The sequence below is a fragment of the Hippocampus bargibanti genome, linkage group LG22, assembly GCF_051943395.1.
Source record: "Hippocampus bargibanti isolate YZ-2025 linkage group LG22, ASM5194339v1, whole genome shotgun sequence".
In the NCBI taxonomy this organism is placed as follows: domain Eukaryota; kingdom Metazoa; phylum Chordata; class Actinopteri; order Syngnathiformes; family Syngnathidae; genus Hippocampus; species Hippocampus bargibanti.
The window spans coordinates 3,384,260-3,408,815 of NC_142755.1; the positions used below are offsets into that span (position 1 = coordinate 3,384,260).

Consider the following 24,556-nt stretch of genomic DNA (forward strand, 5'->3'; position numbering starts at 1 on the left):
TAACGCTCGTTCACACTAGCTGTAAATGTCAAGAAATGACATTTATTGCACTTGTTCGCTACATTGTTCCAAGACTTTTTGCTCTCGATGTGTCACAATCTAAACAAACGTTAAAATCATCTAAACGTAGCAATGATCTTATTAGGATTTGTTTTTTTTACAAGTTTATTACTTGCACACACAAAAAAAACACAGCAAAAGTTCATATTAAGTACTCATGGTGCTCTCGTGTACATGCATGATTCATATTGTAATTATTAATGCGATTTTAACTCTTTCGCTACTTACTGTTCTAGCTTTACATTTGAAACCACCATCTCGTTATATAGCTTTATATACGGCGTTAATTTTGCTGTTAGAGGCCACTAGTCATGATTTTGTGTATATCGAATTAAAAAAATCCAGAAACCAAAATAGAACGCAAACCTAAGAGTGTATTTTATGTTTGTGTATGTTTTTAATTCGTCACCCTTTGCCTGTTATGCATATTCTAAGTTATTGAATACAATTTGCACATCGGGGTTGTATAACTTTGACAGCATTTGACAGCAAGTATGCAAGAGTATAACGGTTTGTACAAAAAAATAAAATAAAAACAAAAACATTGTTTTACAAATGTAGTTCGGGGGAGTTACCACGTTGTGGCACTAGCAACCCAGTGATCCAATATCTATAGAAGAAAAGAGCTGTAAAATGTCATGTAAATGACGAAATAAAAATGTTGGAATAGGGCCAAATTATAATTATTATAAACTGTATTTCATATCAACAATACAGTATGTAGTTTTTGACTACGTGAACGACGGATGTCTGTTTAAGCTGCCAGTGAAGAAACCACGCCCCCGACGTCACATTGACACAAATAAAATAAAATAACATTTGTCAAGATAAAAATTACATATCTTGACTTATGATTACATATTCAAAAGATAATAATAAAAATGATTGATCTAAAATAAAATAAGAAATTAACCATCGTTTCCATCGTTGCTGACGTGGCCCACGTACTATCCCGGAAGTGCTTCATTCCTTTTCCTTCCGCTGCCCTGATTCTTCCCCATTGACTACAATGCATTCCGGACCGGAAGTAGCTTGGTTCGAGAGGTCACGTGTTTGTGTGAGTGAACGACACAATCTCCTTCCGGTACGACGTGTGTGTTGACCAACGAACCAGCCTTTTCTCTCCTGGCTTTCTGTAGAGCAGTTCCAGTTTCCTTTTCCCGGATTACCCCTCTCTGTTTTTCGGCGAGACGCAAGCTACTAAACCGCTGGACATGGCATCTGTTTCGGCTCCTGCTCAGGCAGCTTCCGCTCCCTCCGCTGGGCTGCAGCGAGGGATAGTTAAGATGGTAAGAGACCCCCTCATGTGTGGGTGCTAGCTAGCTAGCTAACTAGCTAGCTTCCCTTCCGCGACTCGGACACAGTGGAATAACATTTACGTTCCAACCGTGACGTCAGGGAAGAAAAGTGTATTCAACGTCGATTCTGTCTGTGTTTGTTATCACAAGTGCGCTGGAGCCATTAGCTAATATTAGCTAGGTGCTATCTGTTGTCAAATGACGTTTGGAGCAGGCGTGAAGTGATTCTCAACTTGTAAACACGCGACGTGGCGAGTGACAGACAACATTGGACGCCCCTTGTTTGGGGGGGGTTTCAAACCGGAAAGTGAATGACTCTCGCTGCGTGCTTTTGCACGAACCGCAACAGATCTGAGATTTTCCAGCTAGTTAGCTAGCTAGCGGCTACCTGGAGGGGCGAGCAAAGGGGCTTCTGCTTGCAGTGTGTGGACTCGAACGACCGGGGCTGAACTTTGAACCTTGTCGCCTGGCAAGAGTTGTCCACGTTTGCTTGTTAGTTGTTTAAAATCTCAGCGGTTACATGTTCTATAATTTTAGTCGTCTGTCAATGTTTTCAATGTATTTTTTTCCACTGTTTGGTTCGTGTGTTCGGACCCTCCCCCATAGCTGGCCCCGTCCACAAGACTGACACGTAGCTACTGTTATCAAGCCCCCATCTCCAAAATACACTTACTGCCACACATACACACTTTTATTTCGTGTTAAAAAGAATTGGAAAAGCGCCCAGGAAGGATATTATGTCACACCAGTTAACTACAAACGGTGTATTTATAAAGCCTTGTTTGACACATACTAAATCAACAGACTGAGATTTAACAATGACTGAATTTTGTCAACAGTTCATGTTCTTTAGAGCAGGTAATTTTATTTGTTGATTTTCCCCTTCATTTATTCCACCATTGCGGTTATTTGCAAATATGCTTTTTTATAGAGTTCTTCACTTGTTTGGTAATATCACACAACTTATATATTGTCATAAAATTGTCATTGTAAATTTCTCCACTGTGAGACTAATAAAGGCATATCCAATCCAATCCAATCCAATAAAGCAAAGACAAAGAAACTGCTAATTTAAAATAGGTGAGGTTGCCACCTAGATGATGGCGTAAAAAGTCAACTTCCCTTTGAGGCTGAGAACATTCTGAAACACAGCACAAGACAGCATTTTATTTGTAGTGGTTTGTTTATTTATTTTGTTTTAATGTACTGATTCGTGCAGCAGTTATCTCCCATCATCTTAGATCAACAGCCCACCCCAGATACGTTATTTGCACAGATCAGCGTTAAAACGCCACCCGTCGTCGTTTAAAAGCTCAGACTGGTTGTCGCCATAGCAACGGGCAGATATGTACTCCTCTGTTTCCATCTTCTGTCACCATTTTTGTTGACATTACCGCTTTTTTTTTCTCCAGGTGCTGTCAGGGTGCGCCATCATCGTCCGAGGTCAGCCTCGCGGCGGTCCACCTCCGGAGCGCCAAATTAATCTCAGCAACATCCGAGCGGGCGCCTTGGCCCGACGAGCCGCCCAGAGTCAGCCCGATACCAAGGACACCCCCGACGAGGTATGTCGATTTCTGCGTGCATGTGTGTTTTTTTTCCTTGATTTGGGACGTTGGCGGCTAATGTTTTGCAAAATGGAATTTGCGCTGCGTTATTTAAGTCAACCACGCCGGTTGACTTCCGATTCGTTCTCACTGCAAAGGAGATGTACTAAATGAAACCAAGTGGAAAAAAAAGTTAATTTGCGAATAAAAAAAGTGTAACAAAGCAAAGTCACTGTGTGATGCAACAAAAACATAATAATGTAATAATATATGAAAAAGTTAATCAGTGTGCAGTGAAACTGAAAAAAAAAACTTAAATGCAGGAGCATGTGGCATTAAAGTATTGAAATATAACTACTAAAATGTCTACTAATATTCAAAGCTGAGTGAAGTTGATCAATGGAATTATAAAATTAAAAAAATAAAACAATGATACCACCACTGTTAGCCAAATAAGGTGCAATAAAAACACGAGGTAAAAATGAACCAAAACTGTCATAAATATAAAAAAAAGTAAATAAATAATGTACAAGAACTGTAATTAAAATGATAAAAAAAACGAACTAATCATCAAAGTTAATAAATGTGCAATGAAAGTGAAACATGGTGTTGAATTAAAATAATGACATAAAGCTAAACATATGTACTACTAATTAAAGTGAAGTTGATCGGTTGAATTGTAAAATGTAAAAAAAAAAATATCACCAGTGGTAGCTGAATAAGGTGTAATAAAACAGTATGTCAAAATTAATATAAATATAAAAAAGTAAAGTAAACAGGACGCTGCATAAAATAAAAGTAAATCAGTGAAAACAAAATTAACGGCACTTGAATTAAACCCTTTTTATTTTTTTTAAATTAAATCTAATGGCTGATGTCATCCGTAAACGATTTCCATGTTGTTGTATCGCCATTGTCTTATTACTCCATCCTTACTCATTGGAATACAAATATTTGGTTCTGTACGTCTTAGCGCTTAGCATTAGCTTCCCCGTCCCCTCACATTCTCTTTTGTGGCTCGCCGTCGCAGCCGTGGGCTTTCCAAGCCAGAGAGTTCCTACGCAAGAAGCTGATCGGCAAAGAGGTTTGCTTCACCGTCGAGATCAAGACCCCGTTAGGCCGCGAGTACGGCATGGTCTACTTGGGAAAAGGTTAGCGCGCAAAATAGCGGGCGGTTAGAAAATGGACGCTATAAAGAATGAAAAAGAAAACAAAATGGTGTCTTTCTTTTCTTATGCAGACATTACGGGCGAGAACATCGCCGAGTCGCTGGTGACCGAGGGTCTTGCGACGGTGCGGCGGGAAGGAGTCCGGGGCAACAAGTAAGACGTTCGTTCTCCCTCGTTTGTTATGAAAGCTTTTTAACTGCTGCCTGGATTGTTTCACGGCGTTGCATAACCGCGGGCGGCACCGGCTTCTCTGGTTTGTAATTTGCTTCCTTCTGGCCCGCCGCTAGCTGGCGGGCAATTATGGTGTGTTGGGCACTGTTGCGACTTCGCCCTTTCCACCCAAAAAAAAAATAGTGAAGGAGTCATTGCACCAAAAAAAAAACATAAACAAACATGACGGTGAGACTGGGTACAGTACCTGGAACGTCCACAAAGGGGCAGCAACGCCGCTCTTTTCAAAGCAGATCACCATTCTCCCAGAGTCCATCAGTCACGTGACCTCTGACTATCCCCTCCTCCCCAGAGTGACTTTTTTCCACTGATGGTTATGACCGGATAATTACGATAACGGTGATGGCATCAGACGGCCGATGCCAACATGTGTTCGCAAAGCCGACTGCCATTTTCGGGCAAATGACCACTGGTCATTTTGGAATCGCCCGTGCATGTAAATGGTCCAATTTGGCCGCGGTGATTAGCAACACAAATGGCTCCAAATGCGAAGCGCTTCAAGCCAACAGTACACTTCCGTTCAACCTACAAAAAAATCCATGTAATTAATTTTTGGGGTGTGTTTTTATTCCTTTTATGACATAACCTGTGTTCCTTACAAGTGAGTGCGCACCAAATAAAATCAAATTCTCCTTCCAGCCTGGACCAGGTCCGACTGTGCGATCTGGAAGACCACGCCAAAGCGTCCAGAAAGGGAATGTGGAGCGAAGGCAGCAGCGCGCACACCATCCGGGACCTCAAGTACACCATCGAGAACCCGCGCCATTTTGTGGACTCACTGCACCAGAAGCCCATCAACGGTATGCGCCATGACGACTGGGGCGATCGGCCGCGGGGAAGGGATGAGTGGTGTTTTGTCGTAATGGCGCATCGCCAGATCAACCTTCAGAGGTTAAACGTGGCACTCGGTGATGCTAACGGTCGCTCAGCTCATTTCACGAGCTTGCAAGCGGGCATCTAATGAGGGAGAAAAGAGCCTCTTCCATACTTTTTTTTTCCCCCTTCTTTGCAAAAAAAAATGCCGCTGCAAATGTTAAAGTGCCATTTAAGAGCAAATTGACTTTCACACAGGTGACTCTCATCCTGCTAGCTTTTTAATGCATGCAAACACGAGGCCTCATTAAGCACGAGAGCGAACACATTTTAGCTTAGCGCCCTTATTAGCGCCGCTGTTTTAGAAAATGGCTTTATTGTCCCGTTCATTTTGATTCATGCGCGATAATATTAGCGAGCCTCACACACGTGGCCCGTTGCTCTTTTTTCTTTTAATGTTTAAAACTTGTCATGCCTAATTTACGTTTTTTTTTCAAATTGTTAATTTTTACAGACATCATTATATTGATTATGTATTTTTTGGTTAATAATAATAATAGCCCATTTTTCATTCAATACTGTAGATTTAATTTGTTCAATCATATATATATAGTTACTGCATTGGGCATTAACACTTTATAAAATCAAACACATCATTGTCAATATCAATTTATTATATATATTGTAATGTATATTTTATGTTTTATATATATTTATATATTTTTTATATTTTTATATTTCTCTCTCTCTCGCGCTCTCTCTATATATATATTTAATTTCTGTTTTTTATATTTATATTTATTTTTCACACAAATCAGTCATAAAAAAATACATGATCTGTCAAGATAACTTGTAGCACTGCCCCCCGCTGTGCCTCCCCCCCCCAGCCATCATCGAGCATGTGCGTGACGGCAGTGTCGTGCGTGCCCTGCTGCTGCCGGACTACTACTTGGTCACTGTCATGCTGTCTGGCGTCAAGGTAATATTGTATCTATGCACTTCACTGATCCATAAAGGGGGGCTTGTTATGGGAAGATATTGTCTGAGACTTGTTATAGGATGACATGCAGTATCTCTAAAAAAAACAAAAAAAAAGAGGCAATAAAAGACAGAGTGCGCACTTCTGTCGCTCGTTTGTCTCTATTTGTTCCGCCGCGCTGTCATATCCGCTTGGCAACATTTGGCTATCAATCTGCATGTTTATTTTTTTATTCTTTTTACCAAGATGTCCGCCATTTGAGATAATCCGACTCATCTGCCACTTGAATATCTGACGTTAACGTGCCGCTGTCACGACAACGTGACATCCCAGAAGTCAGACGCACCAAAATTGCTTTTGCTATTTTTCAACACCCTCCCTCCAGTGCCCCACGTTCAAGCGAGAAGCAGACGGCACCGAATCACCCGAGCCTTTCGCCGCCGAGGCCAAGTTCTTCACCGAGTCGCGTCTGCTCCAGCGCGACGTGCAAATCATCCTGGAGAGTTGCCCTAACCAGGTCATCCTTGGAACCATCTTGCACCCGGTAAGTCATATTTAGTGGCCCAAGTATGTAGAACACACAAGGAATTTGTCTCCGGTAGAACATGCTGCACTAGTATCATCATAAAAAAATGGGTTACTGTTGAGAGAGTTAATGGCGACGGGGGGAGAAGCTGTTTAAATATCTGCTGGATTTGGTGCGCATCGATTACTCGCTGGAAAAGGTGGTGAGCAGGGTGTGGAGGGTCCAGTAGGATTTTCCTCTTGATTTTTGCAGCGTGCGAGGTCTCGAGAGTGGCGAGGGCGGCGCCGATTATTCCATTTTTTTTCTCCTCTTCCCAGAATGGAAACATCACCGAACTATTGCTCAAGGAAGGTTTCGCCCGTTGCGTGGACTGGTCCATGGCGGTCTACACGCAGGGTGCAGAGAAACTCCGAGCTGCTGAACGGTACTCAGGACACTCTTTTTAAAGCTCGCCGCTATATTTGGTCTTTGTTTTTTGGTCACTTCACACAAGCAAGGCGTTAAGGTCACCATGGCTCCTTTTATAGCCTTTTATTCGATCATGTTTTTTTAATTTTTGGTCCACAGATCTGCTAAAGAGCGTAAAGTGCGTATGTGGAAGGACTACGTGGCGCCCACGGCTAATTTGGACCAGAAGGACAGACAATTTGTGGCTAAGGTGAGCGAAGCCTTCAAGTAAACGGGGTTAGCGGCTACATTAGATGGTTGCGCAACAGCGTGGCTCCCGATAATCACGTTGAATTGCTTAATTTATTACGCCGTCTGCGCTCATGATGGAAAAAACAAAATTAAAGCGGGGGAAGGGGTAGAAATTGATGAGCTGACTAGACAGTTTAACAGGAGGAAATGAATCTGCGCGCAAAGAATGCAATTGTGGACTCAGCATCACAGCGATCGATTTTTCAACAGCAGAAGTTTTGGGAGGGAAAAAATGGATGTCTGCAAACTATCTTTTGTCAATAAGCCGTACTTTATACGGCCTTCTGGGAGTCACCTGCAAAGTCGCTAATTGATTCCATCTCCCAGCGATTTCCAGTTATCAAATAACGCCAACGTAAAACTGAATCCAAGCTGACCCCACGGCCGCCTACCACCTGGAACAACCCCCCCCCCCCCCCCCCCCAGTCCAATTAGACCCAACATCGCTGGCTCATCTGCTGAAAGCAAGGCGTATATTAGCTTTGGAGGTTATTGTCCAGGGCTTTGTAGGCAGGGGAAGAAAATGTCCTCCCTGCCTACTTTTCAGTGGATATTCCCTAAAATGGAGTCTGTTGGATAACGCAGTCAATGTGAGACCATCACTGGATTCATGTTTTTTCTCTCCCTCCCTCTAGCAGAGTCGAAAAATATGAATCATCTCCAAAGTCTCCCCCCGGACGTTTTTTTCTTTACTATCCTGATTAAATTTCACCGCTTGCCCGAGGCTTACATAAAAGCCCAGCGATCAAGGGAGGCGGCTTTAAATGAATGCGCACAAAGAGTGTTGGAATGAAACATTTGAGATTGTCTCTCAGATCCCCCCCCAAAAAAAAATAAATAAGTAAATAAAATTGTGAAGGCGGCGCTTGCCGGCGCATATTTTGCGCAGGGAAAAGTCAGCGGAGATCCGTCATAGTCAGTTTTAAAATACACGTTTACTGACTTTTGTTGCTATTTTGTTACTGTATTGAATTAATTCACCATTAAGTCATTCACTGCCAAAAGATGTACAAAAATCAGTGCCAGGGTTTTTGTCATTTTCACTCAAATTGCAGGACCTACAGAATATTGAGTTTTAGGATGACATAAACATTCAATGCAGCGTTAGGAACCTTAGACTCTTCTTTCATCAGAAAAAAAAAGTTAATTCCTAAGTCATATCGGTCTGGAGTTATGCAAGATTGAAATGGGGGCAGCTGCACAAAATACAATGTAATACATACATATTGGTTTATATAACATAGTTTAACAAGATATAACAAAGCACCAATGTGGACAAAAGGCAAAAGCAACCCTCTGGCGGAAGGGAATAACATTGCCAGAGGTCTGACCAGTGCTTTATTCACGAGTTAATTCCTAAATTATATGGTTCTGGAGTTATATGAGCATAAAATGGGGGCGCCTGTACACAAGACACAATACAGTAGATACATATTGGTTTACACGGTGCTGAAGCTGGAACAAAGCGCTAATATGGAAAAAAGGGAAATGCTACCCCCTTGTGGAAGGGGAAAAAATATCGGCAGAGGCCATGACCAGCGCTTTATCAGCACACAAGCATGAAAAAAAACCATCCCCGAACAAATTCTGGAATGGCGTTCTACGTCCTATTTTCAATTTCCGAAATACATTTGAAAATGGCAGTGAATGAGTTAAGATAATGTTGCAAATATGTACCGTCTGTTTCCTTCTCCCTTCTGGCATTTCTCTTCCTATTACTTGACTGACGGCGAGATAGAGTGGCAGGTCAGGGAAGGTGCAATCCCCACAAGTCAGTTCTACAGTCCCCCCATAACCCCTTCCCTCCAACCGCCATTCGGGACTGAATGTAGGCCATGTCCCAACATTCCTACCGCTACTCCGGTTTAAATAAAAGAAATATAAAATCCAAGGTCAGAGTGAAAATGATAAAAGTAGCGACAACCTTTCAGGGCAGTTTTGATGCAGAGAATGATAAGCCCCTCCCCACCACCTCCGCTATCCACTGACAAAAGCTCCCCCACTGCAGATGTTTTTCACAGCGGCGTACAGTAGGGGGCAGTAGAGTGCCACCTGTAGAAGCCCCACCACTGAGGCCATGACTCACACCAAGTTCCCCCCCCCCATACCCCTCTCCCTCCTCCATCTTTGTCATCTCAGATGACGCGAAGTCATTCTCCATCTTTCCTCCCGCCATTTGGGGCGTTGATCCCCCCCCGCCCTCGCATCACGCTCCACCATCTCTAATTAGCTGCTAAATGCCTTATTTATGTGCGCCAGGCCGCCCGGTGACCTTGTGTAGGCTTGCTGATCAGCACGTGATGTATGATGAGCTCGTGCCCCCCCCCACCCCCAGGTCTCATTTCTGGAAGGAAAAACAAAAACAAATGAAGCTAACCGTCAGCAAACTGCCGTTCTTGAATTTCTTCGGGAATTGTAATGCATGACGTGAAGCGCCATTCCCGAATTTGTTCGAGTTTTGTTTTACTTGCGGCGGGGGGTGCCAATAAAGCACTGGTCAGACCTCTGGCAATGTTTTTCCCTTTTACATGGGGGCAGAATTTGCCGTTTGTCCACGTTAGTACTTTTTTCCAGCTTCTGCTGTTGCTAAAGTGCTATAAAAATGTATGTATTGTATTTTGTACAGCCGCCCCCATTTCAAGCTCAAGCTTCATCTTATACTCTAAGAATTAACCTTTTTTTCTGATGAAAGAAGAGAGTCTTGTGCTTTTTACGCTGAATTGAAAGTTTATGTCGTCCTTAAACTCAATATTCAGTGGGTTCTGCATTTTGAGTGAATGACAACAACCCTGGCACTAGTGTGGACACATTTTTGCACATTGTCTGGCAGTGAATGAGTTAAGATTGACAACGTCCGACATTAAAAGAAAAAAGTTGACCCAGCCCCTTGCGTTGCACTTTTGGCCGTCATTGTGGGTTCCTAATTTATTCATTTACTATTTTTATTATTTTTGACACACTATGTTGATATTCACAACTAAATGATTACTTTTCTTCTCGGGAATTTTGCATAACCCCCCCCCGTCCCCCCTCTCCCCCACCATTTTAATCGAGTCGGGAATTGAGGGTTTAGTTAGCCTTAGCATTAGTTAGCGTTGAGAGGTTAGTTAGCCTTTGAAGCTAAGATCTTGGCTAGTTTCTTTTTCTTTTCAAAGCGGTTAACAAGCGATATTGCGTCGCCGCGCCATCTGTAAGACAAACACTAAGCTACGCTGCGCTTGTTTCTAAAGCATTAAATGTCTACCTGTAAATTATTTTTGCTTGCCGACGCAATCAGATCCCCAATCGGCGTGCGTCCTTAGCTAAACCTGCAGATCTTTCTATGAAATACGGCCATCCTCTCGCTCGGGTTCCCGACAGCAATGTAACGTTCTCCCCGGCCAATCTCCTTAAAGCTTATTTGCGTTTTAAATCTCCCCCTTCTCTTCTCCTCAGATCACCCGGCCAGCGTCCTCTGTCCTTCAAACTTCGCCGACTATGTCCCCGTTGCTTCTTAAATCACTCTGTTTTATTTTGCACTTCTTGATTGTGTTTTTTTTTTTTTAGGTGATGCAGGTTCTCAACGCCGACGCAATGGTGGTCAAGATGAACTCGGGAGACTACAAGACCATTCACCTATCCAGTATCCGACCCCCCAGGATTGAAGGCGAGGTACAGTGAAAAAAAACACATTTTTGCCATATCATAAGAAAAAAAAAACAACAAAAAACATACGCATAAGGATAAGTTGTCCAAAAACGACCGTGAGAAATCTTCGTGGCACCCCCCCGGCTCTCCTCGGGGCTCTGTTGCTGGCACACGCCCAATGTTTGCAGCATTGCAGAGAGCGAGGCGAAGCTTAAGATGAAAACTAACTTATATGCACACTGATTGGTTACCTCACATGGCAACCTTGGTTTCCAGGCTACTCTAGCTTAAAAAAATAAAAAAATAAATGTGTCAATAAAAGGGCCCGCAAAAAAATAATATAAAAAAAATTGAAATGCCTCTTGCCAATAACAATTATAGTGTGATCTGACTTATTTGTGGAGTTCCTTTCCGTGAATCACCGCATTGCATCTCACGCACCAACGCGGTGATTCATTGAACTCGCCGGTCGCCGTCCACTTGCTTCGGCTGGCGGTCGCCATGGCAGCAGTGCACCCGATATCTCATCGAAACGGGCGACGTTTACATGGTCGATCCCGATTTGTCACCCGTAACCGTTCCCCAACTTTGACGGCAAGGTAATAGCGTTAGCATACTGGTTAGTGTATTTGTTAGCGTCGACTCCGCCTTAGCTCGTCGCCTATGAATTCATCCGACGTTTTGATCTCAAAGCATTTTGACTTGGTGTAGGTCCGTTTTTGTATATTTGGTGAATCGATGAAAAGGTTTCTTCCGCCGTCATCTGTACTTATTCGAAGGCTTCAGACGTTTCGCTCCACATCCAAAAAGCTTTGTCAGCGAACTAAAATTGTGCTGGTTGCACATTGTCTAGCATCTGTCCATTAGGGATATATATATATATATATATATATATATATATATATATATATATATATATATATATATATATATATATAGGGCCAGAGCTACCAGCACAATTTTAGTTCGCTGACGAAGCTTTTCGGAGGAGGACCCAAACATCCGACACCTTCACAGAAGTACAGATGACGGCTGAAGAAACCTTTTCATCGATGGACCACTCCTGTGCGACTGAGAGCTTACACATACGTATATTTGTTGTTGTATACTTTTGAGGTATTATGCGGGTGTGCTTGTGTTGTTACGTGCGCGCTTTCACAAGGTGAATCATCCGGCGATGATTGCAGTAATTGTTCTGAGACTAATACAGGGCTTCCTCATACTATTACCGCCATGGTAGTTGCAAGAGTCTCATTCCCGTTCTCACCCACCTCCCCTTTATTTATTTTCTGGGGTGGGGGGTTGGTTTACTCATAGCGGCAGAGTAGTGAAGAGCGACATCAGTGTCGCACAAAGTGACTCATTGTTAGCCGTTGCCCACTCGCTTGCATGCCGCTTTTTGTACCCGTGAGCTTTCAAAAGGAGGGTTGCGGATGTACTGCATCGTTGGATGGAGCACACCTTATTATTATTATTTCCTCTGCTGTTTCTTCCCAGACCGCCGCCGCCTCGGCTTAAACGACGCATCGAGTGCATTCAGGGTCTCCCCTTATCCGTGAATCTATAACGCCGGACCCCAATTAGCCTTTCGGAGGCACTTTGTAAAAAGTGCCACGTTTGTATCCACTTCGTTTGAATCGCCAGAACGCTTCGAAATCGAACATTTGAAGCAATTGTTTGCTTTGTGGATCGTAACGTTGATGCTAATCGGCTTAAAAAAATGTAAACGTATACAAGCACAAGTCTTGCAAACGGATCGTGAATATGTTTTTGCTCAATAGACAGCGAAATGCAAAGCAACGACGCCAATTTTGTTCTATTTTTTTTGCCCGAAAAGCTCTCCCCCCCCTCCGTACTCTCCTCCACACTCTCCCAGCATCCTGCCACGACATGTGTGCGACCCTAGCGCACCCCCCAGCCCGGCGTGACATGTCTTGACCTCTTAATTTAGGACGAAGATGACACTGAATGAGGCGGCAAAAGGGGTGGGGGTGTAGTGGGAGCTCCCCAAGTCCTGAGTCACTGGTGCACATTATTAATTTATTTTTATTGCTGTTGTTGTCACTGCCCGTTAGCGTTAGCTGACAATGCCATGCACGCTAATGGGATGGATACTTCACTTTGAAATGGCACACTGTCGTGTTGGACTTTTGTACGTTTTTGCAGCTATTATGGCTATCTTTCTATTGTTATTGTAACGTTAGTTCTTGAGCATGACGCACGCAGGCGTTGCCGCATTGACAAATAATGTCAAAAAAGCTGCGGGGATGTTAATGTTGTCAAAGTTAGTGGCCCTTGGTGAATTGCAACGCAAAATGGCCACCACCGGATGTTAATGTTGCAAAGTTAGGAGCGAATGGCAATGCAAGATGGCCACCACCTTGACTTGTTTATACAGAGGCTGAGCGCCTTTATTCGTCCGTTCATATCCAAAGGCCCAAAATCGTCGAAACGTCACATCCCACCCCCTTCCTCCAACTCTTACGTCCGCCTCTGAGCATCCAACCTGCGTGGCGCCTCTCCGCGGGAGTCCGACACCGTTCCCGAGCAGCAGCGGCGGCGGCGGCTAATTTGGGACGAAGGGAATTGACCCCAAATAGAACAAGAACTTCCCCCTGCGGGACAGCCAGCGCAAACCGCTGTTACTGGGTCACGCTTTGAGACACGCGCCGTGACGCCGCCCCTGCCGCCGCCGCGCTCCCCTGCCGGCCTCCCCTTTTCCTTTCCCCGGGCGCCTTTAGTGCAGTTTACGGGTGATGCGCTCAGACTTGGTTTGCGTCACGGGAATTTCACTGCGTCACCCATGTCACTTTTAGCTCCTGTGTGGGCTTGTTATTGAAGGGCAGAAATGATCGCTGCTATTCTTCTTGTATTTTGTAATTATTATTATTTTTATGGTATTGAGAGAGGGTGAAATGTCATCGGTGAAGCAGCATTTGGCTCATGGTGGAGACACTGGTGATTTTTGGTGATAATTTTTATTTTGGGTGTTATTTCCCCAAAAATATATAAGTATTATTTATTTATTTTATTATTTATTAAAATATTATTTCATTGCAGTATTTTTTAGTTTGGGGTTTACTAAAAAAACATAAAAAGTAACAAACAATCACCAGCATCGCCATGATGAGGCAAATGCTGCTTCATCATATATTTATTATTATTATTATTTTATTATACAATTTATTTATTTTAATTATTAAAATATGATTTAGCACCTCACATAATATTAAGTAACACCTAAATTACAATTAGTTATGCATACATAATACAATTTATTTATTTTAATTATTAACATTTTTTTTATTTAATATTTATTATGTTTAATAATTGTTATTATTATTATTCTTAAATAATGTATTTATTTTAATTTTAAAATCTAAATAAATAAACAATATTTTTATTACAAAATTAAATAATATGTTAATAATTAAAATACATATTTTCATAATTACAATTATTTATATATATATATATTAAAAAAATAATTATCAAAATATTTTAATTATCAAAATATTAATTTTATTTTTTGTTAATTTGTATTATTGGTGTGACTTATAAAAAAATACAAATAACACCAAGAATCACCAGTGCCGCCACGATGAGGCAAATGCTGCTTCACCTATGACATTTCATATATATCTCCTCCTTCTACCATGTCTTCCGCCGCCGCCTGCAAGCCTGTTGCGCCGCTCGCCATTAACCTTCTAAAAGATGGAGAAGTGCCACCTTTTGTTCCCCCCTCCCTCACCCCTCGCATCTCTGCCTCCCTGCATTTAATTGGCTTAAAGTGCTGACATTTACAGCCCTTGGGTGACACTGCCGCCTTTCTGCCGCAAAACAGCTTATTAGTCCAGAAATGATTCTTTAGACCCCCCCCTCCATCTTTTTTTACTTTCCTGGTGAAGTTAGCTGCGTGTTTGGCGTTCCGTGTTTGGCGTTCTCGCTGTGGAAGGCCAGAATTAAAACGCACTGGCCTAAAAAAATAATAGTTTTTATTTCAAGTCAGATATGTTCAAAACCAGCTCCTTTTGTCAACCCGCCAGTAATTGAATGCACCGGGTCAAATCGACCCTTTTAATTTCGGCCATTTTAAGTGAACTTTTCAATCAGTCAAGTTGAATATTAATGCTGAAATATTATTTACTGCAGAACATCAACATGAAATTGTCCTTTTAAGATCAATTCCTAGAATAATTAGGGGGAAAAATGTAACTCGTAATAGCGCATAGACTTTTATCAATATATAAATGAAAGGAATGTAAAACCAGGTCCATGAAAGTTCAAATAAAACATTTTATGAAAGTAGACTATTGACTATTTTCCCACCATCCAACCTGCTTGGGTTTTAAAACGCCCTCGACCCAGATTTCCCGAATAAATATTTCATCTCCAACGTACGGGATTTTATTAAAGCGCGATAAAAGTACGAAATAAACATGTATTAAAAGTGAAATGAAAACCCAAAACGGTGAAGAGGATATTAAAAACAAATAAAACCCGACGCTGACGAGAGAGCTGCGCGCTTCCTCGGCGGAGCTCATCATTCGCTCCTTTTATTGACACATTAAGTTATTTGAGGCTTTCATATCGTTGCGCTTGCCGTTCGTTCCCTGATGAAGGAAAGGCAACCACAAATTACCCAAAGGCTCGCGTGTTCATTCCAACGTTCCCGGTGGCATGTGAATAAACAAATAAATACATACATACGAAAAATAACTAAATAAATACACAAATAAATAAACAAATCGATAGATTGCTGACAGCACCCAAACAAATTGGGGAATGGCGCTCCACGTCACGCTTTTCAATTTCCAAATAAATTTGGGAATGGCAGCGAATGAGTTAATGTCTTGTTCATCATCATCATTCCGACGAGATTATTTTCTATACCGAAATATCATTTTTAAATCCCGCCTCTCCGATAAAGAACAGCTGCCAGTCGACGGGAGCATTCGTCTCCTTTCTTAGCCTCTTTTTTTCCAAAATGCAAATGGCTTCTATTTGCGGCGCTTGTGTCACAGTATGGGCAATTGTTTTGTTGCCAGTTGTTTATGTGAGCATGTGCGCAGTTGAATTTACTATTCTCCATATTCTCTTCAATCACCCCGCCCCCCTCCCACCCCTTCCCTCCTCTTATTCCACTCAGGAGAAGAACAAGGACCGTGACAAGCGATTCCGTCCGCTCTACGACATCCCCTACATGTTCGAAGCCCGCGAGTTCCTCAGGAAGAAGCTGATCGGCAAAAAGGTGAATTGTTGAAAATGTCAACGCAGCTGGCGCACCTCCTTCCGGTGACACAACCTATTTGTTTGTCGTCGCTACACTTTGTCGTCGCACCACACATACCTCCCCCTTCCCTATTTGGTCTATACATGTCATTTTCATACCAAATCACATTTGTGCACCCGCGCACCACCTGAGGGAAGAAGAAGAAGAAAAAGAAAGAGAAGACGAAGAAGAAGACGAAGAAAAAAAAGAACAAGAAAAAGAAGACGAAGAAGAAAAAGATGAAGAAGAAAAAGACGGAGAAGAAAAAGATCAAGAACAAGAAAAAGAAGACAAAGAAGATGAATAAGAAGAAGACGAAGAAGAAAAAGAAGAGGAAGAAGAAAAAGAACAAAAATAAAAATAAAAAGAATTATAATAGTTATAGTTATAATACTACTACTACTACGAACAATAATAATAATAATAATAATAATAATAATAATAATAATAATAAATACATTTCATTTATAAGCGCCTTTCAAACAAGTATTCTGCAGGTGATCAGCAGCAGCCACACGTGCCAGCGTTCACTCAACGCAGAAGTCACTCAAATATATAGAAAGCTACCTAGCTAGCAAATAGATCGCCAATAGATAGCTAATAGATAACTATCTAGCTAGCTATCTAGCTCGATAGCTATCTATTAGCTATCCATTAGCTATCTAGCTAGTACAATATTTAGTTTAGTTTAGTTTTTTTTACTTGAAGATGGCACCACGAGAGGATGAGGGATAAATGCCCAAAACTCTACAAAAGGATTTGGAGCCGCCATTTTAGGAAAATATCTCCATATGGAAAAGTTAAAGTTGACTCACAAGTGTTCATTGTGCCTTCTGAGCATTTCCCCCAAAACCTATAAGCCGCGCGGCAAGCGCACCCCGCCGGTTTGTAACGCACCTCTTTTTGATCAATATTTCCCATTGCAGTGGATTTAGCCTCTAAATGTCATATTTTTTATACCGCCACCATTTTACGCCGACTCCCACGCACCCCCCGGAGGAAGCTCCGACTGCCATTTTGAAATCCCTATGTCCTCAAAAAGAACCATTTTAAACCCACGCGCGTATATCCCCCTACCGCCATCCAAAAATGCAGCGCTTTCGTCTCCTTTCCAAATTGTCACTCTCCCAAAAAAAATGACTTCCAAGTGTCTTTTGCTCCGTTTCAGTCGCACCCGATTATGTACCATTTTTATCTCGCCGCCATTTTCTGCCAGTTTTGTACTCTTTCTACCAGTTTGCTGTTACACTTTAAATCTCAATTGTGTTCGTTGTACTTTCGTAAAAGGAAATTGTGCCCCCCCCCCCCCCCCCCATCCCAAGTCTGAAAGTCGCAATCAGGTCATTGTGTTAATCGTAAGTACTCGTCGCTCTGGGGGCAGGGGGGGTGCTCGCCATTGACCCCGCTGTGCTCTTTCAAACAAGCAATGTTGATTTCCCCCTCTTGAGTCTATTGATCTGCCGGGCTAGTAGACCTTACTCCCCAGCACGCCGCCGCTGCCGACACCACTGAGCTAAAGAGCACTTGAACCGACCGCTGTTTGAATAGCGTCGCCGCAACACCCGCACGGCGCCGCCGTTTATCTTGCGGTAACTTCCGTTCATTCATTATTTGATTCCGTTTTTTTCATCTGTCATCTCAGTCATCTTCATTTTGAACAATGATTATTTAGTTTTGTTCATCGAGGAATAACAAGTACGTGTGTGGGTGAGGTAGAACTAATTTGCTTTTAAAGGTGTGAAAAGACCCAAAAAAACAACAACCTGTAACTATGATGTGTTGCCTACTGGACGTAAACAACACATCGAGTTGCCTTCGAGTGTATTGTTATTTTATTATTATTATTTTTTCCCCCGTGTTGTGTAACTGAAAACTGGCTAAATCAATCGCTTAAAGAGCTCACGTTAAAGCTAATTGCGCGTTGTCATTTTGCCCCCATTTTAACTCATTCACTGCCAGAGGACGTGTAAAAATAAGTCCTGTACAGTGTCAGGGTTTTTGTCATTGTCACTCGAATTCATGGATGCACAGAATCTTGAGTTTTAGGACGAGATAAACATTCAATTTAGCGCAATAAACTTTAGACTTTCTTCTTTCATCAGAAAAAAAAAAGTTAATTCCTAAGTTATATGACCCTGGAGTTATCTGAGCTTGAAATAGGGGCCAGTGTACAAAATACAATAGATACACATATTGATTTATATAACACTTTAACAACATCTGAAGCTGTAACAAAGTGAAAGCAGGTATAGTGAGAATAACATTGGTCCCAAAATTGAGCCCTGCGGAACACCATGTGACAGATGGGCAGTTTGTGACTCAGTGCAGAACATGACATGGACGAAAAGGCAAATGCTGCCCCTTTGTTGAAGGGAGGAAAACATTGCCAGAGGTCTGACCAGCGCTTTATCGGCACCCAAAACCCAACAAATTCAGGAAAGGCGCTTCACGTGAGACTTTTCAGTTCACGAATAAATTCGGGAATGGCAGCGAATGAGTTAAGAAATATGCGTGTTGAGGCTAGTTTGAACAGTTAGCATTAATGACTTTGTTTTTATGGGACCGCTATCGCTAGCATATTTTGTGGAATTATTTTTGTGGAAACGGGCTGTTAGCTTCGTTTGACATGGAATTCTGCGAAACAACAAAAAAAAGGAATCGTTTTGAAGGTGGCAGCCTCCTCGGTGGCCTTAGCGAGCGAGAAAGAATTAGTTTGGATTAAACCATCCCTTCGCCGTTTTTTGGGGGGAGAAGCGTGTTTATTTTCCAGCGTAACGACTTCACCCCATCTGGAGGCTTTGGTGTTCATCTGCGCTACCTTGACCTACTTGGGATTTGCGTCGCGGAGGTGGGGAAGCGAGCGCCGCTCGCTAACGCCGGCGCTCGCTTTGCGTTTTGGGGAGTTGAGTCGACCCACTTGCCGTCACGCTGTCTTGTCTCTCAAGCGCTAAAGCTTCGCCACGCGGCATTAGTCAGGCTATGCGCCCAAACTATTTTTATAACCCGAGATAATTAGCTTTGACCTCTTTGCGTTGCGCCCGAGTCACCTTCTAGGGGGGGCGCAAAATCAACAGCGGACACATCTTACCCCCCCCTCTCTCCCCCTTTACCTGTGTTAAACTTAGCATGGGAGAAAACAAGGCACACCCCCTTCCCCTGGGGGAAATTACTCAGCATTAAAAGCACGACTAGCGGGCCCCCGCTAAAGCTCAAAGCTACCACGCCGCGCCGGGCAGAATAAAGGCGGCGCTCGCTCGCCCGCCATTAAAGCTTCCATTCATCATCCCCTGAAAGAGAAACCGGTGTGATTTTCATCTCTTATCAGTCACGTACCATTTGCATATTCAATTTTCCTTTCAGCTACATGTGGTTTTTGATTTCTGACGATGATTAGTCTATTTTATCGTCGGAGGGAAGGGAAAAAAATCTGAAGCGTAGTGGGAAGGCTCCTAAGTAGCGCGAAGTGACTTCAACACGCCAGTGTTTGTGTATTCATTTATTCATCTATTAGCTATGTAGCTTGCTGGCTGTTAGCTATCTATTAGCTAGCTAGCTTTCTATCTATTTGAGTAACTGAGGAAAAACAACCATTCAGGGGGGAAATGGCTAACAAATGCTAACAAATGCGATCAAATGCTAACAAATTGGCGCAAAACAAAAAAAGGGATTATGTCTTCTTAGCCTGTCTTGTAGTTGTGATAACGGACACTGTATCTTTCTCGCTATCTTTAGCTAGCTATCGTTCTAGCTATCTTTAGCTACCTTTATCTAGCGATCATTCGAGCCACCTTTCTACCTATCTTTATCTTACTATCTATTCGCTAGCTAGCTTGCTATCTATTTGAGTTACTTCCAGGGTGAGTGAACGCGGGCGCGTGTGGCTACCGCTGCTCACCCACAGAAAAATTGACTGTAAAGTGACCTTGCGAGTTTTGAAAGGCGCTTATAAATGAAATTTATTATTATTATTATTATTATTATTATTATTATTATTATTATTATTATTATTATTATTATTATTATTATCTCTGACGTAAACGTGCATTCACCACGTTTTTTTTTGCAAGTCCCTCTTCGGTGGCCCCACCAATTGTGATGTCATACAATTCTGATAGTTTGTAGATATAATCCATATATTACTGCACGATCCGTTTGGCTAACTTTGTAAGTGCTTGTTATGTAGACCCAAGTCTCAGTTTCAGCAGCAACAGCAAAAAAAATGAAATAAAATAAAATAAATAAACATTAAAAAAACCCATTCAACGAAGATGTTGCATTAAGCCACTTATCAGGCTTGAGCACATTCGGATAATCCTGCGCACTCAAAAGTGCCTCATGTTCTGCGTAGCCGCATTAGCGGCGCTACCGCCACACGCCGACGTGGCGAAATGATGCACCCGAAAAGATGAGGCTACAGGTTCAATCGCGCCATGAATTCACACGTAGCCCACTCGAGGAATGGCAGTGAATGAGTTAAAAAATGTCCCATTGCAAACATTGGGCAAGGTAGCTTGATTTCTTGATCGCATTTCATAGGAGTTAACTCAATGCGCTCGATAAAAGAGGAGCGGATCAAAGCGTCCTTTTCACCAGTGTATCTGGGATGTCATGGTGAAATGTGCACGTCTGTTACAGGCTAAAATGTTGAAAGCTAACACGAAGCTGTAGCATCCATTGACGAAAAGAGATATTGTCTCACATCTCCTTTCTCATGTAAATCCGCTTCAATTCCAAGCCGCGGCAATACCACATACGCTCCTTTCTTCTTCATGTGAACCTAGATCAAAAAGCAGGTGATTAATCTATATGCTAACCTTTCATTGTCGCTACCATTTTGGATGCCTCCCTGATAATTTTGGTAGTTTTAGTCATTGCAAAAGGGCACAAAAGTGCACCCAAAAAGATTTCTTTTGGTATCCCTTTTTAACAGACAGCTAGCGTAGCAAATGTGCCGCTTTCCCCCTCGCCTTGGCTCGTAATACGCCTCGCAACTTTTATATCATTTGCACCCTCCTTTTTAATTACCTCATTATATGCATCCTTCATGAAAAGATCTTTGTTTATTTGTCTTTGTTTTTTGTCTCCCTTTCAATTAAACATGCTTGGCCACGTGCGACCATTTAAATTCCAGGCCAAGCCGACGGACGGATACAACATAGAAAGCCTTTTTTGTTTTTTTTAATTGCCTCACATTTTAATGCCACTCTCATGAAAGCGCCGGAGCACGTTTAGGCTACGAGGCATCGGAGGATGTCTGTGAGGTTAAATGAATTCATGACGTTAAAAAAATAATAATAATAATTAAAAAAAGATGGCCGGCTTATTTGCATGGTCACAATGGCCGCCGGTCCAAGGGCTCTTTATCCACATGCAAGCTCTAAATTGTTTTTTTAGTACCCCTTTTTCAGGATTTTATTGCTGAAAATGCACAATTACACAAGTGACCCTCATAGTTGCTCCCCCACACACACCCCCTTCCGCCGTTTTTTTTTTTTAATCATGATTTTTTACATATTTTTTTAGTACCTTCCATACCCATCAGCCAAGGTCCAAAATGAAGCATAATGAGTTCATTACTGCGGTATGAGCTGTTGTGCTCGACTGAAGAAACATTTCATTAGTGACGCCACAGTGGAACTTAACAGAAAACAAAGAAAACAAAGAAACAAACCTAGAAAAAAATGGCACTAAGTGAAAATAAACAGTGGATGATTACTGCTTGTCGCGCTCAAACTGACATCTTCATTACGATTCCACCGGGGTCGGCATCAATCTATTTTAATTGTATTTTTATATTTCGTCTGATGCGCTTTTTGATTTGATTTATTACCCCTTAACCCCCATCCCCGCGCCCCAAAAGTGACATTGTGTATACTATTACACTCCACCATTCCCTCTTTTTACCAAACTTTGTACCACATAGCAAAAACTCTCCACACGAGTCATGTGACCAAAGCGCATCCCGAGGGTGGAGTTGCGTTGGAATTGGTCCCTCGGGGGGCGTTGGTGCGGGGAACACGCCGCCGAGTCATGCGGGTTCTTTGCTCTCTTTGTGTGTTCTTGTGCGCACACATCCTCTTGGGAGGTCTGCGCTCATGCCTGACATGATGCACACTGACTGGGGTGACCTTGAGAACATCGCCCACCCCCCTCCTCCCTCCCCAACCAGCCTCCAGCACGAGTCAAAACACCTCCCCCTAAACCAATTACGATGACTTCATCTCGCACTTCCTTTCGGTACATTTGTGTTAACTCATTCACTGCCAGATGATGTGGAAAAAAATGTGTCCAGTGCAATGCCAGGGTTATTGTCATTGTCACTTGAATTCCAGGAGTGACAGAATATTGAGTTTTAGGATGACATCAACATTCAATTCAGTGTTAAAAAAACCCTAGAATATCTTCTTTCATCAGGAAAAAATAGTTAATTACTAAATTATATGGGTCGGGAGTTATCTGAGTTTGAAATGGGGGCGGCTGTATAAAATGCCATATAATACATACATATTGACTTATATTGCGCTTTCACAACAGCTGAAGCTGTAACAAAGCGCTAACGTGGACTAAAGGCAAATGCTGCCCCACTCGTAGAAGGGAAAAACATTGCCAGAGGTCTGACCAGCGCTTTATCGGCACCCCCCCCCTCCCCATAAGAAAAAACAAAACCCGAACAAATTCGGGAACGGCGCTCCATGTCACACTTTTGAATTCCCCGATTAAATCCGGCAAAGGCAGCGAATGAGTTCATCCAATTTCTTTATTTTATTTTGAAGGTCAACGTGACGGTGGACTACATCCGAGCGGCTACCGGACCAGGCGAAAGCACCCCTGCCTTTTCGGAGCGTACCTGTGCTACAGTCACCATTGGCGGCATGTAAGTCATCCATCTTGCTAGCACGAGAACGCCATTTTGAATGCTTTTCCAAATCTAGCCGCCATTTTGATTGCTCTATCTGATCTTGCCGCCATTTTATGTTATATCTTTTGGCTCATAGTAACACCGCAGAGGCTCTGGTGAGCAAAGGCCTAGCGACGGTCATCAGGTACCGACAGGACGACGACCAACGCTCCTCGCACTACGACGAACTCCTGGCGGCGGAGGCCCGGTGAGCGCCAAAATACTTTGTACAAACCATCTCCTGGCGTGTCCTTGACAGTCGAGATCTAGAATGAAATCGATTGAGGACCCCCCCCCCCCCTCCCCCACCCCTCCCATCAAACCAAAGCAGCTTTTCTGTGTTTTATTTTAGCTGCATGTCACAACCTATCTTTTTTTTCCCCCCTCTGGGGAACCGTATATTTCAAAACACGCTCTCGTACGCCAATGCTTCCTTTATGCGGCTGCTATGAATATAATTAAATGGAGGTGCAGTAGGGGAGATTTAGTTCCAGCTTTATTACTGCGTCGTAGATTAAGATCTAGCTATAGGTAGCGCCCATGCGCCTTCCTTTTATAGTTCATTTTCTCTCTCTACTTTCCTCCCCTCTCTTCTCACATCTTACTTTCCTGTCCTTCTTTGGCCTTCCCTTTTCCGCACTCCTGCTCTTCCTAAAACTCCCCTGCCCCCCCCCCCCCCCCCCCCCCCCCAGCGGGGGTCTTATTAGAGCCGCCGCGAGGTTTCTGTCTTGTATTTTTAGTGCCTTCCAGAAACCTCAACGGAGATGAAACTTATAGAGAATGGCGCATAAGAGCAAAAAAAAAAAAGTGGTCGGCTTTGATTGTTCTACTGCTCTCGGGGATTTTTAGATCGCGGTCGTCACGATTGGCGAAACTCAACGGCGTTTTGAAACCTGAATGGCAGTTCAATCAAGATGGAGTCCCAAAACTGACATTTTTATGCATCTTCAGAGTCCTGCGCTTTGACGAGTTGCAGGGTTAAGCGGGGTTTTTTTTTCATTCACAATGTTTAAAACACCCCTTTTCTTTGACCCAAGATGCCCGCCCCATCCGCTGTTGAGTAAACAAACGCAGCAATCGTCAATTTATCAAACTCGTTATACGCGAAAGCCATATGTGGTAAACGCACGGCGTTCAATGAACGCCACAGAGCAAAGCCGTTGTTTAAAATTAGCCCGCGGGGGTGTCGCCGTTTAAGAAAATGACCCTCATTTTGTCAATAGATATGTCGGCTTCATGTTTTTTATTTATTTTTTTGGGCTGCTTTCTTTGATTGCAGGGCCATCAAAAACGGGAAGGGGCTGCACAGCAAGAAGGAGGTTCCCATTCACAGAGTGGCAGACATCTCCGGGGTAGGTCTTCCTCAACAACGTCACAGACATCGCGTCCCCAAGGGGGGGTTAAAAAAAAAAAACGCCTCAAAATAGACAGTTTGGCTAT

The 24,556-nt window shown here is 42.8% G+C and overlaps 1 protein-coding gene across 1 annotated transcript in view; it reads left to right on the forward strand.

The window, feature by feature from the left end:
* Positions 1–1,142: 1,142 nt before the first annotated feature.
* The window catches only part of snd1 (staphylococcal nuclease and tudor domain containing 1), an 82,635-nt gene continuing 59,221 nt past the window's right edge, over positions 1,143–24,556 (forward strand). Inside the window, exons 1-14 of the mRNA XM_088989256.1 lie at positions 1,143–1,349; positions 2,771–2,920; positions 3,933–4,053; positions 4,143–4,224; positions 4,942–5,102; positions 6,003–6,094; positions 6,480–6,638; positions 6,938–7,044; positions 7,188–7,278; positions 10,866–10,970; positions 16,096–16,197; positions 22,992–23,092; positions 23,214–23,324; positions 24,396–24,468. Coding sequence (XP_088845382.1) covers positions 1,275–1,349; positions 2,771–2,920; positions 3,933–4,053; positions 4,143–4,224; positions 4,942–5,102; positions 6,003–6,094; positions 6,480–6,638; positions 6,938–7,044; positions 7,188–7,278; positions 10,866–10,970; positions 16,096–16,197; positions 22,992–23,092; positions 23,214–23,324; positions 24,396–24,468 — 1,530 coding nt within the window. The 5' untranslated portion in view covers positions 1,143–1,274. The remainder of the gene's footprint in view (positions 1,350–2,770; positions 2,921–3,932; positions 4,054–4,142; positions 4,225–4,941; positions 5,103–6,002; positions 6,095–6,479; positions 6,639–6,937; positions 7,045–7,187; positions 7,279–10,865; positions 10,971–16,095; positions 16,198–22,991; positions 23,093–23,213; positions 23,325–24,395; positions 24,469–24,556) is intronic.